The 16455-nt window shown below is 41.9% G+C and overlaps 1 protein-coding gene across 1 annotated transcript in view; it reads right to left on the reverse strand.

The window, feature by feature from the left end:
• Positions 1-16455, reverse strand: part of GRID1 (glutamate ionotropic receptor delta type subunit 1) — a 2290275-nt gene that overhangs the window by 672243 nt on the left and 1601577 nt on the right. The window contains exon 6 of the mRNA XM_078641098.1: positions 8427-8600. Within this exon, the coding sequence (XP_078497224.1) occupies positions 8427-8600 (174 nt within the window). The remainder of the gene's footprint in view (positions 1-8426; positions 8601-16455) is intronic.

Consider the following 16455-nt stretch of genomic DNA (forward strand, 5'->3'; position numbering starts at 1 on the left):
CAGAAAAGGAGCAGGGATGCAAGAAGAATGATGCATGGTGGGAGGCTGCCAGGAGCTCAACCGAGTGGGCACATGGCAAAAGACATAGCACAAGTAGGGCTAATAAAGCATCAAAGAGCTCTAGGACGAGTTGAAAAGCACAAAAACGAGAGAACACAAAATGACTGAAAGAGAACAAAAGGACTCAGAGGCTGCACAATGATGGGAGAACACTAACAAGGAGTGAGAGCACAAAACGAGTCAAAGAGTAGAAGAAAGGAGTGAGAGAGCACAAAATGAGAGAAAGAGTACAAAATGAGTGAGAGAAAAAACAAATGGAAGAGAACAAAACGAGTTCAAGATCAGAAGGCACAAGTAGTGGGAGAGAAAAAAGGAGAGGAGCTGGACAGAAAATGATGCTAGATGAGAGAGAGCAGGGGCAAGGTGGGAGCTTCAAGACAAGTGAGCAGGGTCCGAAAGGGCCTAGATGGTCGGAGGACAGGTCCCAGGTAAGTGGATGGCTGGGTCAAGGCCCCTAGTTAATGGGATCATGCAGAGGCCGCCATTTAGTAGGTCCTGGGATAGGGAAGGAGCATGGGGCAGTGGATGGGACTGCTGAGGCACAGGAAATAATCAGAAGGAAGAACAAGGAAGGATCCGGGAGGCGAGAAGAATGCACAGGTGGGCATGGGGTCTGTGGGGAGCATGACAGAGGGGGCAGAAAGTGAAAGAGCACACGCTGGAGTGAGAGAGTGCAAAAATGATGAAAGGACCCTAAGAGGAGTTAAGAAAAAGGACTAACTGAAGTTGGAAAGCACAAAAATGCTAAAAGAGCAGTAAAGCGAGTGACAAGGCACAAAAACGATGAGATAGCGCTAAAAAGGTTGATCTCAATACGGTTGAAAGAGTACAACAAGACGTGAGAGGGTACACAATGGTGGAAGAACACTAAAAAGAAGTGAAAACGCACAAAAAGAGTTAAATAGTCTAAAAAGGAGTGGGAGTTTACACATGGAAGAGAATACAATAAGTTAAAGTTCAGAAGGCAGAGAGGATGAGAGAGAAAGAAGGAGATGAGCTGGACAGAAGAGGATGCAAGAGGAGAGAGACAAGAAGAGCGAGGCAGGAGACTCAAGGGGAGTGAGCTGGGTCCGAAGGGGCCTAGACTGAACGGAGCACAGGTCCTAGGAAAGTGGGGAAGGGATGAGTCTAGACACCTGCTGAAAATGCTGAATTGCGCTACTTGTTGAGGATCACATCAAATTGTGTTGATAGCCCTTGTTAAATTAATTCAGCCTGTTTTAGCCCTACCAGTGTTGAAAGTTAGGTGGACAAAAGCTGAACGATTTTGTGAACCCTTTCTCTGGGACCAAAGGTAGTAGGTAGTAACTGGGGAGGCTTCATGGTAGACGCTGTTGTATCACTGGGGCCCTGCAATTAAATAACAAAGGTGCATCGCTTTTACACCTGACTTTCAAATATAATGAATGTGAGCTGTGAAGGTTAACTTCAGGAGACAATAAAGGGACTTGAACTATGTGTCATTATAATATGCTTAAAAAAATCAGTCTTTGGTTTGGTCTGTCTCTCTTAAAAAGGTAAAGGGCTAATTTTCAAGAAGGCAGAATGCAATACATCCCCATATATGCGCGCTATGATTTATCGCCACACATTTGACATAGTTTCTTTCACACTTCCAAACTCTGCTGCCATCAATGTGGATACCACAGACTATATCTACATTTCAGCCATTGAGAAAATATGTACGAGCACTTATGGTACTTGTAGGGAAGCCGACATTTGCTGGTTCAACATTCTCGGTAAATTTCATAGACAAGCGTATTTTTGTTTATTGTCTTAAAAATAGAAAAGGAACAGGGTTCAGAAAAGGATCTAGACGTCTAGATCAAGTATGCCCCTAACAGTGAGCCTATGAATAAACCAATGTCCGCCTCTTTGTTACCATGAGTTACTGACAGCTTAGACTATAAATGTAATAAATTCCTGTACACTATTTTCTATAACGCTCAAGTAATTTGGGTAATTAGGTGAAATGTTGGAAATTACCCCAGAGAATACTTTCGCATATTTGTTTGCTGCAGTGGACTTGTTCAAGTAAGATATAAGGCCTCACAGGAGACAGGTTTGAGTAGAAAGTGTGTTGTGAGAGCCATTTTCCCCTTGAATCAGTGACTTGTGAATGCAACGTATGCCTATGTCTTCAATTTTCACTTGGAATACTCCAAAGTGCATTTCACCTAATTTATACATCATTTCATATAGGTTTACTGGAATTTTGCATAATTTGGGGGAAAATTCCCAATTTTGCACTCCCCTCATTCAAATTGAATTTCAAAGTTCAGGACTTATCTTGGTAAGGATGGTTAAAGCTGTTTCACATTACTACTTATACCACGCTGTGAAGATTGGCGATGACTTTTACATCTTTCATATGTACTACCCACAGTGTAACTTGTGTTGTTTGGCCCTTAATGTTACCTTGGGCTTTGTCAGTGCTTGTGTTACATTCTAACACATACAAAATGTTTACAAGAAGTAATATCGCTCTAAATTGTCAGATAGGTTATAACGTCTGTTTGTTATCAGTGAGTGGCAAAGTGTGTTTCACACTGATGTAATTTTGGTGAATAACACTTCTGTTGGTGCACACATCCAGGGTGCTGACAGTGCATTTAGAACATACATTCCTGCTGAATGTTCACAAATATAAGGATTAAACGTTATTATGAAGTGTTCATTATATTTAACCAGAATAACAGGTTGTGCAATCCTCTTTTCAAAAGTGTAATTGGTGCTAGGTTATTAAATACAATGAAATTAATGCAAATGACTCATCTCCCTTCCCAGCATTTGTGTTATTTACCGCTAATGCTTTATGCACACTGCATGCAAAACACATAGAAGTAAATGGCAAGATATGACAAATTAATTTAATTACTCATTCTAGGATTACTCACTAAAAATTAAGTAAAACAAATGATTTTCCAGTACAACAAAGAGCATTGCGAACCTGCAATGATGCGATATTTTCGATTGAGTGTGAGCTTGCTACACTTATTTTCTCAGCAAATAATATGTATAATAAATAATAAGTTTGATGAATATGTTAGCGTGTAGTGGATCTCCAGAAAATTGCTACAAACCTATTTTGGGGTTAATGAGCTCCCAGACACACATTTGTCAATTTTAAAGGGAAGTGCACTGTGTGGAGAGCAGGCCTCCACGTGGTGGGGTGTCATATGTTTTCATGATATTATGAGCTTGTTTCAGAATCAGACCAGAGAGAGCAGAATAGGCAATAATTTGTTTTTACATTAGACCTTGAGGAGAGGCAATCCCTTGCAGGTTAGTGCAGTATTCTTTTTCCAAATTCCAAATTCTAGTGCTGGGCACTATTATAAAGGCGGTGTGGGAGCATTACAGGTGACGGCTGTCAACATACTTAGTCGCTGACTCCTTCTTTATTCTTTAGGCAGAGTAGTCTTTCTACTCTGTCTATGACCGCCGTCTTGTCCTCTAAATTGCCACTACAGACGCAACCACATTTTTCTACTTCTCGAGAAGGAGGATTATATTGGAAGAGCTAACAGCTGTCCTCCTCTTACAAGTTCTCAGTTCGATATAGTGGTACTATGATTATAGCGGCAGGTGGGTGAGTGAGACAGCTTGCTGCTTTGTTTGTTGTTCCAGTTGTTCCAGTGCCTGCATTTTGCAATGAGCACAGTAGGAAGACTACATGGGCTGTGATTATAGGAATAGTTTTACATTTGGGGACTGGCAATTGTAAGCTGTCTTGCTGCTTCATTGTAATACAGAAATAAATGTCCGTCTTTTATGGCTATAGTCACAGGGGAGTTTTTCACTGATTTTGGTAAAGCTGTCCAAGAGTTTTTTCAGGATCACCCCCGTAGAAAGACAGCCCAACATCTCGCTAGGATTTTCACTGACCAGATCATTAAACAACTTTTTAGGATTAGTAAAACCCCACTGTAAACAAACCCTCTTGATCGCTGTATAGCGAATAGAGGGTATACTCTTTCCAGGTGTGCTTTGCTGATAAAATGATTGGAATTTTAAGATGACAGGGTTATGGTCACTGTGTGGAATTGAGCACACCTCATAAGATACTGTACCAGGTCCCTCGATAACAGGACAGCATCTATTGTACTACCCCTCTGCTTCCTGTAAAAGTAGGTGGGTTTGCTATGCCATTTCCCTGGACATTGGATGTAAAGATTAGACTATGCTCTAAGACTAACTGATTTACAGCTTTGCCATAGTTCGATTGCACAAAATGGCCATTATCACTGTGAACATTAGTGAATCCATATTTGCAGCTCCCATCGTACAAATATTTTTCCCTTGCCTACATACTCTGAGGCTTACTTCCCTACCTCAACAATGATGCCTAGAGGGTGTGCAGAGAAATAATGAAAATAAAAGTTAATTAAAAGAATATTAAACTGTTTTGGCAAATAGAGATTTAAACTTCGATAGCAAGGCCTTGATGCTAAGGTGTTGACTTCCAAGTTTCTAATAGTACAAGCATAACTGTAGCTAGACCCCCCTTTCCTCTTCTGGCAACAGATAAGGTTGTGTCAGTGCAGTAAGATCTGAACCCATTAATGGCTATAGTATCAAATGCCCAAGTTTCCTGACAACAAATTAAGTAAAAATTCTCAACAAAAGTCAACCAATCATTATTTTGAAGTTTGTGCTGAATCCCCGCTATTTTCCAAGATACAATTTGCATAGCTTGACCACCTCCATTAATTCTTAGTGAGTGAATATTTATCCCAGGCCAATTTGAAGGATTGGTGTTTAAAACACAAATATTTGCTCCCTGGCCTGATATAAGTGATGTCCTAATGTTCTCCATTATAGCATTGTGTGTGATTGATGGTGGTGGCGCTAAAGGATCTCCTTAAAGTCATTCTACAATCTCCAAATCCCTGAGTTGAGAAAACATATTTGTGCAGGGAGCACAAGGTGCTTGACCATGACCAACGCAAGCGTGTAAGGTAGATATGAATGGTTTATAGAAATACCCAAGATGTGAGGAAACAACATTAGTTCAGTCAGACAATTAAATCTCTTTGCTCTTAGTATGTTCCTTACATAGGCTGGCCTCCAAAGATCATAACAATATAATCTCCCATAATATTTTTCCTCTAGTGTCCAAGCCAGCCCACCCCCTCACCACTATGATCTGATTTCGGCCCTACGCTCTAAAAAGTTTATATTTACTCAGCCAAAGAGCAGCCCCATTTCAGAGCTTGTCCCATGACTCCTGTTGGTTAGATCTAAGGGAGGAGGCCCCAGCAAAATTAAAACGTACAGACAGGCTGAATGGGAAAGACTCAAAATGTCCTGATAGGGGGCGAAAACAGGACCAACAACAGCCTTATCGAGCAGTGAATTAGTGGTTATTAAACGAGGATGAAGTGGGGTAGGCTGACCAGCAATATTTCAATGCATTGTCCTCTTGAGATCCATGTGCTTGGTATTTGCATTGGATGTGAGTTCACGGTTGCTCGTAGAAATCATAGAGGGGCTCTTACCTACAGCCTGCAGGTTATTACACGAAGGGTTACATGTTATATGTTCATGTGCAAGTGGTCCACTTACAATATCCACTACTTGACCTTTATTTGAAAGTTGATGTGCGTTAGCCAAAACACCCGTTATTCGGTCCAAGCGGTACAAAAGCGGCTTTAAATTCCCTTAGAGAATACAGCAAAATGATCGCACAGAGCCTTGAGTTGCAGGAAGTTCTTTGGCAGGGGATCACATATCTGACTTGCAGAGAACTGGGATTGCGGCCAATGCTGGAACCAGGAGAGGAGCTGGCTTTTATTACTCTGATGAGGGGGATGTTGTTTTAACTCTTACTACACATTCCTCACTAATTGTCTTTTTCGCTTGACCACAATCCTTGTGGCTGGTTGCATGATTGAAGAATTGCCTGTCACAAACTCAACCTCTACAGTATTAACGTTAATAGTGTGAACTTTGGGGCAAACAGGCCCTTGCAGAGGACCTCCCACACCCTAAGAAAGCTTGATCCATTACTATCAGCATCAGGGGGTGCACAAACAGGGTGAAGGGGAGGCAACACCACATAGTTCAAGGAAAGTCTATGCTCTGTTAACAAGATTACATTAGCGATAATCCCAACAGCTCTACAGCTTGCAATCAATGAAAACTGAGGATTATGTGCTTAGAGCACCCCCTCAACTGCTTTGCGCTTTCCCATGGTTTTAAAGAGAACAGTAAGGTCCTCAGAGACTGCTTGTTGCAGGCCTTAGAGGGGAGGCCCAGTCGAGCCATGTCTAGATGCGGACGGGTGCAGACGCTCCTGCTCCTGGCTCAGGCACAGCCCGGTTTTGGCCCATGCACGAACTGTGCCGCAGGGCAGCGAAGTGCTTATAACTGCGAATGCGGCTTCAGCAAGCAGTAACTGGTGGTGGGAAATGTGATCCCCCAGCCGTGTCTGGTGTCTCCTTGGCTTCCCCCTTTAGCAGGATCGCAGCGGTAGCAAGTAAACAGTAGCAATGAGGGTCCCAATAGCCGCGGGCTTGGATGCGCTTTTAAGCACAAATTTGGCTTCAGTTAGCAGCGCGAGGTGGTGGGAAATGTAGTCCCCCAGCGGTGTCCAGACGCGGACGGGTGCCAATGGGCCTATCATTTGCCTAGGGACATCCCGGGCATAGCCCACGCAGCGCAAATGCATCTTCAGCTAGCAGTGAGGGGTGGTGGAGATTTCAGACCACTAGCATTGTCTGGTGTCTCCCCGGCTTCCCCTTTTGGCAGGATCACAGTGGCGGCAAGTAACAGTAGCAATGAGGGTCCCAATGGCCACGGTTCTGCGCCATGCTTTTGAACACTAATGCAGCATCAGCTGGCAGTCAGGGGTGGTGGGGAATGTAGTCCCTCAGCGGTGTCTGTTGTCTCCACAGCTTCCCTTTTTGGCAGGATCACAGCAGCGGCAGGTAAACATTAGCAATGAGGGTCAATTAAAAATCATTTTATCACCAAATCATAAATTTTAGAAGTCTGCCTAGCAAGATATATCTAGAGCAAAACAAGAGAAAACAATTTCATTTCAAATTCTTATGTCAACATTATTAAACTCTGGTTTTAATATTTTTTGGTGTGATTAATCAAGCTGCGGGCATACGCAAATAATTGGTGCTACAGAAAGGGCAACTCTTGTTAGTAAAATAGACGTCCAACCTAATCTGCGTTGCCAGATGAGCATTTTCACTAAAGCTAAATGTACACTTTTTTGACTAGTAGCTTGTTCATAATTTCATTTTAGACTACAAGTGTCTAAAAGCAGCTCAGATTATTTTTCTCCATATAGTACTTAAAAGGTTCAAATGACATGGTCATAACTTTCGTTTTCAGATTCTTTGCCTATCTCTGATTTAGGTACTGTGCCCTTGGACCATACAAAACCATGTGTTGAGCAGTAACATCAGACTTGATGTTTTGTTATGCGAATTGCATCATGGAGTTCTTTGATTGGTGGCAAGTTTTCACATAAACTGCTGCGAGAACTGAAAACTGTTTTCCCACATTGAACCCTATGCGTTAAAACATTGTGAGGTGTTTTTGGTTAATTAAATAACTCTTTAAATGCAATACATTGAGCCATATCCTGAATTTTACATGCCATTTTAGGAAAGGCCTCACCATATGTTAAGGCGGAAATAACTTTTACCCGAGCTACTTCTAAAACCAGTCAAGCAAATATACAAAAATATTTTCATGTACAAGTGTCAGACCAAATGTTAAAGCCAAAGCTTTAGAAGAAAGAGATGACAAAGAACTTTCAGTGGTAGCTGAGACGTCACACCATAGGCCTATAAATAAACATGTCGAAGGAATTCCCACTTTAAACACAAGTAGCTACTAGAAGCCGTGCTTCTCATGCCTTCCAGCAAAATACACAACTTTAGTTTTCTTTACATTATCACTTGTTGGTTTAATTGTAGTTTGATAATTTGGTGAGCCTTTTATGTAAGCCCATAATGGCTAGATTACTGTATAATCAACATACTGTAGCAGTGGGATGTGTAAGTCTCATTCTGTGCAAAAAGGACTGAACATCACTCCACGCTGACCCCAGGTTCTCACATGTAAAGTCTAAAATGTATGGTAAGAAGGCATTTTCTACCCTACAAAAACCTAAGAACAAAATAGAGTTTATAATAGGGGGGGGGGGGTTCCGAAGCTAAGAAACGTTTCCCAGAACTACACAATGTAGTCAATTCAGATAAACAAAGTTAAGTTTCAGGGTCCTTGTTTCCTGGACATTAGTTAACTAGTCTGACACATATCCTACACTAACGTACATAGAGATTTAGACCACTATTACATGGCTGATGATCAGACATTTGAGGATGTCTTGTTAAACTAACCTGTAACATTTGCAAATAACCTTCTTGTGGATCACATAGTAGTGAAGAAATTCGATGGTTATTCCTCATGCATCTCAAGCTGTTGTCTCTGGTTGAAGGGAAAATCTGTCGGATTACTGTCATCCTCCCAAGAGCACTGTGCACCAGTTCCACTATTTCCGCATCACTGATCTCCTATAGGAGAAAAGAGAAAAATGCCATTTAGCGTTCCTTCATATGCATAATGTGCTTAATTCAGCTAACTTGATAACAAACATAATTTCCAAAAAGACCCAAGAGGAAAACAAAAATAAGTCACAAAGGGGCATATTACCAACAACTAGCGATAATTTTTGTCTCTAACTTGTTTAGAGACAAAAATAATCGCCGCACATCGGCGATTTTTATCGCAGATAAACCTTGCTATTAGCAAGGTTTATCGCAAATGCGATAAAAAACGGCCGCAATGCATGAATATCGCTGAAAAGTCAGCGATATTCATGCATTATCGAGCAAATGCTCTTAGCCATGTTATCCACCTCCCATTGGATAACATGGTGAAGAACTGCTCAGGGCAGGTGTTAGCTTTTGGAGATATTCGCGCTTAGCGCGAATATCTCCAAAAGTTGGTAATAGGAGATAGCGATGTTAGCGACTGTTTCCGGTCGCTAACATCTTGGCACACCCACTTTGCATGTCATTAGTGATAAATATCACTGACATGCAAAGCGGGGCCCAAAATGGTCGCTATCTCCTATTAGCTGTCACTAACTGGTGTTAGCGACAGCTTGGTAATAGGGAGATCATTTTATCTCCGCTTTCTTGGCTTTTAAAGCCAAAAAAGCGGAGATAAACCCCCTTGATAATATGCCCCAAAATTCCAGCTTCCAGAGGATGATACATTTAACGACAGTGATGCACGCTTGTTTCTGAGTGAAGGGAGAATCAGCGTTTTACAGGGCAATGCTACATCAGATAGTTTATTAATGTATGGGTATCCTGTAGTATGTCACAGTAACTCATAGGAACATTGTACATTTAACTTTGTAAATCATTTGTAGGCCATAGCAGTGTGTGAAGAAAGCCTTCTGATCTAAAACGTCAATGTGTCTCATTCTGTTTATTTCGGTTACATTTGGAACATTTTGGCCTCAATTGGCAACATTTTCTAATAGCAAATATCATTATAAATCATAAGAGAGAGCTATCGCAAATATTATTTTAATTCCTCATGGGTTTATTTGACTAACGATCACCATCAGACATTACACATAAATAATTCTGTGTACTAGGACAGACACAGTATAGGAGAAAGGGCACACAGAGTCAGCTGGCCCAGGAGACTGACTATGTGTATGAAATTGGATTATCGTTTGGGATGAGTGTCTAACCCAGTGGGGAAGCAAGGTGGGAGCGCAAGGGGTCCCCCTCTCTTACATGTGGCTGTCACAGGGCAACCACAGCAGGAATCCCCAGCACTCCTGCTCTTTCAGACGGCCACCGCGGGGCAGCAAAAGCAGGGGCCGCCATGAGCGACTGAAGGTCCAGCTGCGCCACTGGTCTAACCACCTCAGGGAATAATCATATCCCTTGTCAGGGTGAACTATTAAAGTCACTAAATTAACCTGAGCTCAGCCCATTGGTAGCAATGGCACAGAAAAGAAAGGGTTACTTAGGGCAAGATGCAGGGTGTAAAGTATTTATTCAGTGCAATACAGTAATATAGTTGAATTGCAAAACAATAAAAATACCAACCGAAATTAGAAAGATAAAGTAAAATATAATAAACAAAATGAAACAACAAAGACAAACATCCAATAAGGTGAACCAGATACATGCTAAAACATTTTTTTAATGAGCAGTAGTGCCAAGAAGCATGAAGTGCCAATGATTGTCTATGACCATGGTAGTCCGGGACGTAGGCATAATTTGATGTTTATGTGACTGTGATAAAGCCTGCCTTTGATACGCCAACCAAGTTCATCTCGATGAAAAATAAAGATATTTCCTATTGACTTTGGTCCGTTAAGTCCCAATCCACCACAAGTTTAATCTTCTAAAGCTGACAGGACCTTAGGGGAGGTGCTTAGAAACCCACGTGTCAGGCAGAGGTTAATAACAGGGTCCAGTCCAGGGTCAGTTGCCTCTGGTCGGCTGGCACTTTGCAGGAATGGCTTCATGTAGCTTACTGTTTCCCTGTAGCCACACAGGGAATCACCAGACTGACTCTTGAAGTCCACTTCTTTGTCCTGGGTACAAGAAGGAGCAGGCCCAGTCCCTCAGGATTCCTCTTAGGTCACAGACAGCAAGTCTAGTCCTTTTCTATTCTTCCTCACGTCCAAGAGTGTTATGAAGTGAAGGCAGGGAGATGCCACATGTATGTCTGGCATGAGCTAGTGGATGGGAAATCACTCCTAGGAATTCCCTAAATAATGGGTTAAACGTTTCTGGGGCCAAACCTACACACTTTGGGCATTTTCAAGATGGCGAAAGTCTTCACCCACACTAAACCTCAGCTTTGATGACAGGGTGTAGAATTGGAGAATGTCCAATTTCCATTGATCTGTTCCTGGTAAATATGAAGAAGTGGTGCCCAAAGCAGATGGATATTAATTTCAAAAGTAAAGTTTCATCTCGATATGCATGTTTCAAGAGAATGTCCCTCAGTTAAAAGTGAAAACACAGTAATTTAATCAAGATAAAAAGGCAATCAACCTAACAACTAATTGACTGAATATTGTGACAATTTTATTTTTGTGTACTTCTCATTTCCGAGTTGTCTGACACGAGTGGAGCATTTGCAATAGCTTCGAAAAGCATGAAGATACAATGATGCAGCCTCTGCTTTTTTCAAAATTTCTTATTTTAAAAATGGCGTCCATCCAATTGGCACCAGCTCTAAACCATGGAGAGCTACAAATGTTGGCTAATCCTTGTCCCTTTTCTCTCATGTAGACTTTGTTCTATTATAGCTTATAGCCCACTACTGTTAACGCGGGATTTCTGGTCTATTGTTATAGATCTAGATCCCAACTCCGGTCGACTGAACCGTTGGTACCTGTCATAGAGTAAAAGGCAATCCACTACTAGGTCAATCAGTTAATGACTTAGTCCACTCTAAAGAACCACTGAAGCTTAAAAAGTTTAAAAGTTTATTACAAAGCCAAACTTAACTGGAGATACAAACATCTCAATATAAGGTTCAAAAGATATACGGGTATCAATAAAAACATGAATTTTCTAAATGCTCTTAGTCGGCAGAAGAATATTACCAAAACCAATTCAAAAACCATCAAAGTTGCAAGAATAGACACAAGCTGTAGCTTATGAGTCATTTACAGAAAGGAAAGAAATCAGATTAGACTGTCCCTACACTAGACTAAGTGACATCCCTACTTAACAAGATCTTAACCTAAAAAGGTGTCAGCAGTGGTGACTTCCAAAGAAGATCACACACTTCCCTTAGTCTTTGTTTCAAAAACGATGTCTCGCAGTTCCCTATCTGCCTACCCATCCGCTCTCTTAGGTTCCTCAGATCATCTGCCTTAACTCCACCCAGGGGTGCTGTCCCTAATACAAAATCACATTTACTATAGAAACGCCTTTTGGAGACACCCCTTAGAGACGCCCCTCACGTGGTGTTGGTTCTGGTATGCTCCATGCTGGTACTCCTCTGGGCCCATCGTTAGCGTTGACCTTGCTTCCCAGGCTCCTCTCCGGCAAGACGGTACCCCCAGGAAATTCCTGAAGACTCCTCCAGGCCTGTGCCTGGCTCTCTTGAACAAAAGTCTATTCATCACTCTCTTGATTAGAACCTCCTCGCACCTGCAAACAGACACTTGTACTGTGGGCCCCAAATTCCGGCCTCCACCATATCTTTAATTCGTAAACCATTCAAACAGGCTCCACAGTTTGTGCCTAACACAACCTTTCTCTAACGAACACATGCAGATCAAAAGAAATGACTTTGTCTATTCAGGCCTATTAGAATCACATGAACGGGCCTGTGCACTCTGTAAAACATTTAATTTCTTTGTTAAACAGTATTCTAACTTATTACACACAGTGATTATATGAAACGTCTATAAAACATAATTCAGTTCTAGGATCAATAATACTTTGAATTACAATAACATTAAAATCCACCATCACGTAAAAGTGTAACAGCATCTTGTACTCAATGTGAACTGCCATGTGGCCTACACATTTCTACGTTTGCAGTATTACATTTTCTTCCACGACAGCCTCATAACATGGGATTTCAACATCATTCCAACATCTCTAAAAACATCTACATTAGCTTTTTACTCTCTATATAAGTATTCTATTCTAATTAAACACTATTATGTACTTTCACTCTATAAATTCGACACTCTTATATAAGGTTTACTAACTAATACAATGTGCTTGTAAATATGGTGCACTTCTATATTTTTCTTGATTTGCGCTCTCTCAATCCCCCCTTTGATGACTTCTAGTAGTCATCACCATTACAACACCATCCCTGAGGTATGGTCTGAATCAAACTGAAGTCGTTGCAGTACCCCCTCGTTTCATCATCTCTAGAGCCTTTAGACTCCTGTACTGATTATCCTGCATCGTAGTCAATCTCCTCTCTTGCCTTCTCATGGTTCTTTGCAACCTGTTTGATCTATACCATTGATACAGCCGAACCAATCCCCACAAAGTGATTATACAAATCACTATTATGATGATAGGTTTCAGTATGTACCAAATGATGTTCTTTCCTAGGTTGGCAAACCAACCTCCAACTTTACCCATTCCTTGACCTACTTTTTCCCACACTGTTACCTTTGTCAAATCCTCAATTTCATGGTGTATTTCAATAATGTTCCGAATGTACTTTTCTAAAGGTTTTGAGTTGTCTGGAATGTAAGTGCAACATTCCTGGACCTTCAAAGCCTTACAGACTCCTCCCTCTTTGGCTAACAGAACATCTAGAGCAAGTCGGTTCTGAAGAACCATTGCCCTTATCGATTGCATTTCTCCCTCCACCAGCATTAGTGATCTAGCAGTACTGGTGGACAACCTATCTACAACTGTTGCTAATCTTCTAATCTTGACATCATTTAGTGCTATCCCTAAAATAGGAAACATAGCACCAAATACGTCTCCAACTACCTCCTCAGCGCTTACATCCCTTCTTCCCCTAACTTGAGTTCCTCCCTCTATAATTTCCAAATCCTCAGCATGGTATATTTTGGGGAAGACAATTGCCAAATAACATGATCCATACCAATTATCTGGTAGTTTCACGTATGCATTTCTTCCACAGACAAAATATACATTTGTGATCACCTGCATTTCTTTCAAGAAGTCCTTCGAATAATATTCTAATTGGAAAGCATGTTCACAACTTACTTTTCCCACAAACACATTCTCATAATAGGTTTCACCCCTATGTATACACAGTTTCCCCTTTTTCTCTCGATCTAACGCTATTGGACCATTGCTACCCTTTCTTTGATGTGCCCTTTCTTCCTCGGTCCAATCTGTTTTCCATTGACCTGAAGCTTTCAAAATCTTCTGTCTCCTGTATCGATCATCCACCTGCCCTACAAACTTTTTCTCAATTTCTGACACTTTACAAGTCAAATTATTTCTTCGGGCATGTGAAGTATCTAATGTTTTCCAGGGAAGGAAACATTTCTGTAATCTGTCTTCACTCTTGTAATAATCCCACTTATTTAAATGCTTGTAGTTCGGCACTTCAGGTAAAATAGCATCGAAGTTTGAAAAATAGTATTCAAACCCATCACGTTCATAAAATATGCTCAGCAACAAACTACATGTAATTCCATAAGTCAATGGAAGGTGATGATATCTGATACCTTCGTCTACAGAGGCTGGCAATTTCATACACACATAGCAATTCTTAGCCTCCATGGCATCAATATACTCATAAAGCAGTTTAGCATATGCATTTGATTTAAAATTTCCCTGCGATTCATCTACATGTAACCTACGAGTCTCTGCTGCTAGTAAAGCTTTATCTTTCTCTGTATTGTCCCCCTTTTTACCAGCAATAGTAGGTTTCTGTGTCAATAAAATTTTTACTTCCTTTGCAGCCTTTTCTTCATTTTCATGTCCCACTACATATGATATAGTAACTACTAAAGCTATAAGAAAAATCACTCCCACTAAAAGTGTGCCTACTATACATTTGGCCCTGCGGTTCGGGTTGCCAACCTCCATGATCTCAAACAGTGTAGTTCCAGTTTTCTTTCACAGCACAATGTCTCTTGTCGAACCACACCTGGAAGCTGATAATCTTCTCCGCAAGATCAGTCTTTGAGTTCCATAGCAACAGACAACCCTAGCTCTTTCTCCGTCCACTAAATGGAAGTCCCTAGTTTCTTCTTCTTCCACTTGGCGCTAGGTTATCTCTCAATTTGTTTTATTTACAAAGTCTTTCACACAGTCTTTTAGCAATCCGAAATTATACGTGTTCCAGCGACTCTAATCACAGCTTCTAATATTTCCAAACGAAGAAGGACCTCCCCAAGTATTGACCTCCTTGGACAACAAGTTGGGAAATCTATTCTGTTTAAAACCAGGTCTCTTATTCCACTTAGATAAGGAGGATAGGGGATATTGAGTGTCAGCAACCCTTCGACTTCCACTCCCGGTATCAACAACACTATTGCCACGGTTATGATGGGGTCAGTACTGATCAGGGTCACTTCCCTCACCCTCCCAGTTCCCTGTACACTGGACATCTGCAGCGAGGTAGGTCCACTCAGGAGTAGCGTATCTTCTGCAAGGCACTCGCACCCTCCTCGATCTTCTCGGACCTTCCTGTTCCTGTCCTTGTGAACTTTCGTCCAAGTCCGAGTCTTCAGATACAGGAGCAAGAGTTTTCTCTGGAGCTGGCTTCAAGCTTGGCCTCTTCCTTCTTTCAGGCCAACTATCCTCTCCACGCTTTGTTCTCCTGTATCTTGTCCTCCCATTCAGTTCTTGATCACTCTGGGCTTGATCTGGGTCTGAGCCGTATTCACAGCAACTTTCTCCTTCTGTGGCAACTTCAGTTTCACTGCCGTCTTGTCCTTCTTCTTCTTGTTCTGTAGCGCTCCCAACTTCTCCCGACACCCCCACAGCTTGACTGATCCCCTCTAGTGGTTCACCATCCACAGCTGGATTTTCATCTGTGAGAGGAGCTGTTTCTTCCAGGGGTGCTGGAACTCTTTGAGTATGGGAAGCGTGAATCCAGTTTGGCAGCCCTCCACACTTCACAGCAGTATTCGTTGTCAGGATAACTTGATAGGGGCCCTTCCAACGCACGTCTAAGCAGTTCTTCCGGACGTGCTTCTTCAGCAGGATCCAGTCACCTGGGCACAAATCGTGACATAGATCTCTTGAAGATGGAACTTCAGCAGCCTGCACCTGAAGAGACACAGAATGAATGGCGTCAGACAGGCCCTTGCAGTAATCCAGGATCAGGTCATCTGTAATATTAAACAAAGCTGTAGTTGGTACAGACGGAAGTCGCATTGCCCTCCCCATTAAAACTTCGTGTGGAGAGAGACCTGTCCTCCTGTCAGGTGTGCTACGCATACTCATGAGTACCAAGGGCAGAGCATCAGGCCAGCTTAAGGACGTCGATGAACATACTTTGGCTATTCGGGACTTCAAAGTGCCATTGATCTGCTCCACAATACCTGAAGCCTCTGGTCGATAACTGCAGTGCAATTTCTGATCAATGTTCAATGCAGAGCAGAGCATTTTCACAACTTCACTGTTGAAATGAGTTCCTCGATCCGATTCCAGAGAGGTCGGCACCCCGAAGCGCGGGATCAACTCTCTAAGCAACAACTTTGCTACTGTGAGTGTGTCGCACCTGCGTGTAGGGTATGCTTCGACCCATCTGGAAAATATGCATACTACCACCAGAACATACCTGAGGCGGTTGCTTTTTGGCATCTCAATGAAATCTAATTGCATTCTGTTGAAAGGCCCCCCAGACCTCCCAATGTGACTCATTGTAACTGGTGTTCTTTTCCCTACGTTCAGTTGTTGACAAGTAACACAT

The sequence above is a fragment of the Lissotriton helveticus genome, chromosome 5_1 (assembly GCF_964261635.1).
Source record: "Lissotriton helveticus chromosome 5_1, aLisHel1.1, whole genome shotgun sequence".
Classification (NCBI taxonomy): Eukaryota; Metazoa; Chordata; class Amphibia; order Caudata; family Salamandridae; genus Lissotriton; species Lissotriton helveticus.